Source organism: Etheostoma spectabile, chromosome 6 (assembly GCF_008692095.1).
Source record: "Etheostoma spectabile isolate EspeVRDwgs_2016 chromosome 6, UIUC_Espe_1.0, whole genome shotgun sequence".
Classification (NCBI taxonomy): Eukaryota; Metazoa; Chordata; class Actinopteri; order Perciformes; family Percidae; genus Etheostoma; species Etheostoma spectabile.
This window is the reverse complement of record NC_045738.1, coordinates 30072030-30076986: the sequence shown is the minus strand read 5'-3', so window position 1 is coordinate 30076986 and position 4957 is coordinate 30072030. Positions and strand designations below refer to the sequence as shown.

The 4957-nt window shown below is 45.7% G+C and overlaps 1 protein-coding gene across 1 annotated transcript in view; it reads right to left on the bottom strand.

Annotated features, from left to right (window-relative positions):
* rbm46 (RNA binding motif protein 46) overlaps positions 1-4654 on the bottom strand; it is a gene marked incomplete in the record, with an annotated part of 36134 nt that extends 31480 nt beyond the window's left edge. Inside the window, 3 exon segments of the mRNA XM_032518988.1 lie at positions 1511-1691; positions 2491-2673; positions 4452-4654. Of these exon segments, the coding sequence (XP_032374879.1) occupies positions 1511-1691; positions 2491-2673; positions 4452-4470 (383 nt within the window).
* Between the last annotated feature and the right edge of the window lie 303 nt (positions 4655-4957).

Below are 4957 nucleotides of genomic sequence, written 5' to 3'. Positions count from 1 at the left end.
ACACATATCACTCACCGGCCACTTTATTGTACACCTGTCCAACTGCTCATTAACACTTAATTCTAAGCAGCCAATCACATGGCGGCAACTCAGTGCATTTAGGGATGTAGACTGGTCAAGAGAATCTCCTGCAGTTCAAACGAGGCATCAATATGGGGAAGAAAGGTGATTTGGTGACTTTGACGTGGCATGAGTTGGTGCCAGAAGGGCGGTCGAGTATTTCAGAAACTGCTAATCTACTGGGATTTTCACGCACAACCATCTCTAGGGTTTACAGAGATGGTCCGAAAAAAAAAAAACATCCAGTGGGCGGCAGTCTGTGGGCGGAATGCCTTGTGATGCCAGAGGTCAGAGGAGAATGGCCGAATGGTTCGAGATGATAGAAGGGCAACAGTGACTCAAATAACCACCGTTCAACCGGTGGGAAGAAGAGATCTCTGAACGCAAGTACGTCCAACTTTGAGGCAGATGCGGCTACAGCAGCAGAAGACCAATCGGGTGCCACTCCTTTCAGCTAAGAACAGGAAACTGAGACTACACATTTGCACAAGCTCATCGAAACTTGGACAATAGAAGATTGGGAAAAACGTGTGCCTGGTCGAGAGTCCTCGATTTCTGTGCGACCGTCGGATGGTAGGGTCAGAATTTGGCGGTCTACAACATGAAAGCATGGATCCATCCTGCCTTGTATCACGGTTCAGCTGGTGGTGGTGGTTGTCATGGTGTGGGGATATTTAGTGGCAATCTTTGGGCCCTTGGTTACAATGAGCATCGTGCAAAGCCACAGCTACCTGAGTGATTGTTGCTGACCAGTCCATCCCTATGACCAATGTACCAACTTCTGATGGCTACTTCAGCAGGTAATGCGCCATGGATAAAGCGGAATCATCACAGAAGGTTTGAACATGACAATGAGTTCGCTGTACTCAAATGGCACTCCACAGTCACCAGATCTCATCCAATAGAGACATTTGGGTGTGTGGTGGAACGGGAGATTCAGCTAAGGATGTGCAAGCCGACAAATCGTGCGGCAACTGTGTGATGCATCATGTAAATATGGACCAAACACCCCTGAGAATGCTTCCAGCACCTTGTGAATCATGCCACAAGAATTGAGGCAGTTCTGAAGGCAAAAGGGGGGTTTCAACAGTACTAGAGGGGTTACCTAATAAAGGGGCCGGTTGAGTGTAAATATTTCCCCCTCTCATTCCCCCTGCTCTGTTGTTTCCCCCTCTCTCATTCCCCCTGCTCTGTTGTTTCCCCCTGTCTGGCGTGAAAACACTGTACACTGTAACACTGCAGGCCTCCTCCATGTTGACATCTGTCCAGTGACTATATTAAACCGAGTATATCTCTTATTTTAAAACAGAGGAGAGGTTGGCGTACGACGCCGTAGCAGCCCTGGGGCCTCAGAGCCAGAAGGTTCTGGGGTTGAACCCGTTGCCGCCGTTGGGTCTAACGTTAGCCGTATCCCCTTGTCGCGTTAACGTCGAGCGCTGCGCGGGGTTACCTGTTGGTGTACATGACGAAGGCGTAGCCGCGGTTCTCTCCGCTGAACTCCATCATCAGCCGGAACTCGTAGATGCGTCCGGCTCTCTCGAACAGCGGCACCAGCTCGTCCTCGTACATGTCTCGGGGGATCTTCCCCACGAAGACCTCGCAGCCCCGGGGGGGGGCAGGGCCCTCCCAGCCTGGCACGCACACACACAGAGAGACAGACACACACACACACACACACAGACAGACAGAGACACACACACAGACAGACAGAGACACACACACAGAGAGACAGACACACACGCACACACACACACACACACACACACACAGACAGACAGAGACACACCAAACACACACCACACACATAGAGAGACAGACACACCACACAGAAACAGAGAGACAGACAACACAACACACACACACACAACACCCACACACACAACACACACACAGACAAACAAGAGACACACACACACACACAACAGACAACACAAAGCCAGACAACACACACACACCACACAGAACAGAGAGAACACACAGACACACAGAGACACAACAGAAACAGAACACAACACACCACACACACACACCACACAAGAACACACAAAACACACACACACACACCACACACACACACACACACACAGAGACACACATAGACACACACACACACACAACACAACAAACAGAGACGACCAAACACAAAAAAAGAGAGAGACACACACAGTTTCAAATGATTCAGTAGTTTGGACAACACACTCGACTGTCCTGCTGTTACAGACTCACAGCGGTGGGAGAAGACCTCTGATTGGTTGATTGGTTGCGTAATTGATGTTAGACCTAAAACACACCTATGATTAATCAAGACACTAAGTACAACCCTTCTGAACCATAGACACACACACACACACACAGACACACACACACACACAGACACACACACACACACACAGACACACACACACACACACACACACACCCCCCCCCTACCTGGAGGCGGTCCTCCGTACTTCCTCTGTCCGTTCTCCTGCATCATGTTGTAGCCCGTCTTCTCCATCAGGGCCAGCAGAGCCATCTCTTTGGCGCAGGACACCTTGAAGTCGTCCTCGCCCCCCAGCGGGCTGATTTTACCCGAGTCCCTGTCCACGGATCCGTCAGAGTCTCTGCCGCCGTCTGTCCAAAAAGACACTTCAGTTAAAACGGTAAAAAAGACGGGAGACACAAGCGTCCCGCTCTAAACTTTATACGGACGAGGAGAATCAGGACAAAGTTGGTAAATACAGGGGACGCTCTACAACGTCCCCGTTAGTGATGGCGTTGCATAGTCTGTCCACCAGAGGACGCTCTACAACGTCCCTGTTATTGATGGCGTTGCATATCTGTCCACCAGAGGACGCTTCACACGTCCCCGTTAGTGATGGCTTGCTAGTCTGTCCACCAAGACGCTCTACAACTCCCCGTTAGTGATGCGTTGCATGTCTGTCCACCAGAGCGCCTCTACAACTTCCCTGTTAGTGAGGCGCGGCAAGTCTGTCCACCAGAGGACGCTCTACAACGTCCCGTTAGTGATGGGCGTTGCATAGTCTGTCCCCCAAGGACGCTCTACAACGTCCCTGTTAGTGATGGCGTTGCTAGTCTGTCCACCAGAGGACGCTCTAACACGTCCCCGTTAGTGATGGCGTTGCATAGTCTGTCCCACCAGAGGACGCTCTACAACGTCCCCGTTAGTGATGGCGTTGCATAGTCTGTCCACCAGAGGACGCTCTACAACGTCCCCGTTAGTGATGCGTTGCATATTCGTCCACCAGAGGACGCTCTACAACGTCCCCGTTAGTGATGGCGTTGCATAGTCTGTCCACCAGAGGACGCTCTACAACGTCCCTGTTAGTGATGGCGTTGCATAGTCTGTCCACCAGAGGACGCTCTACAACGTCCCTGTTGGCAACACTGATTATTTTTTTGTTCAAAGGACTTTAAGTTTCATATCTCAAGTTTGTATTTTTCTACATTTTATTTATCAGAACTTTTACATATTTTGATGCTCTGTTGTGACAATAAAACTACTTAATGTATTATTTTAGTGAGAACTCATAAATTACTACAAATAATTAATGGTAAGGAAATCTGTTCTCTATTGGATTTCAAATATTACCAAATATTCGGTCTCAGGTCTCAGGGCTTATGCAACAGTGAGATGTTAATTGAAAAAAAAGCTATTTTACAAGATCCAAAATAACTATTTGTCTGCCTGTTGTAAGCGATGTTTAAACCACAATTAAGCCCATACAATGTCTTAAATACAGACTTTATAACTTCTGCATCATAATGCCACACGACTGTTATAGCTGCGGGGAAAACAGCCAAAAACCTGCCATCAAAAGACTTTGGAATAAGCTAAAAACCTGCTATAAATTCACGTTTTAGGTTTTTAATGCAATTATTTATGATTATGGCCACTTAATTTAGCTGGCACACAGTTTCAAAGCCTCAGATAAACCGCTGAATTACTATCACTTGGGGGGAAAAAACGTTTTCCCCTAAAGTAGCTACACAATCTGACATGTTGTTAGCTAACTAGCTAGCAAGCTAGCTAGCTTAGCTGGCTAGCTTTTAACTTATGTGTCGTCATTACTGACAATTGTTGCCGATTCTAACAGTTCAAAATGAGACATAAGATATCAAAACACGCATGTTGTCGGTGTAACTTAAATACGGTTTCAGTAAATTAGTTGTCACTGATGTGTAAGTTAGATTTAGGAAGTAAAAACGTTCATGAAGCAAGCTAACCACTAGCTAGCACGGCCGTCAAGGTAGCTGACGTTTATGCTAGCGGGTCTGTAACGTAACGTAACGTCAACGGCAACGTTCGCTTCCCCGCAAAACTTGTTCCAACTGACTTTTAACGGTTAGCTAGCTTATTTAAAAATAACGTTCGTTAATCAGGCGCTTACCGTGTCTGTCTGCCGCCATTTTTTATCTCACAATAAAAAAGTTTTCTTCTTAATCTTCTGAATATAAACCGCCGTTCATGGATAATGTCCGATAACGTCACGTACTTCGATGACAACTTAGTTCGAGAGAAGAAAAAAAACTTACCTAGCAACAAGCTTCAACCAGTAAATACGCGAATTATGATTGGCTTGAAGGCCAGGTCTCTGAGCCAATCAGCACGTTCACGTAGGGCTCGAAAGGCGGGACCACAAGAAGTAATACAAAATTTGATGAAATGATAATAAAAGAAAATTATTTAAAATAGATAATACTAATAACAATTAATTAAAAAAATTAATAATAATAATAAATAATAATAATAAATAATCTGAATGGAAAAACACAGTTACACAGTAAAACACAAATAGGAAGAATTTTTTTTTTTAAAAGTATAAAACATAAATAATAAATATAATCCATAAAAGTAAAAAATATACAAAAAAAAACTGTATTTAATACGTTTTTT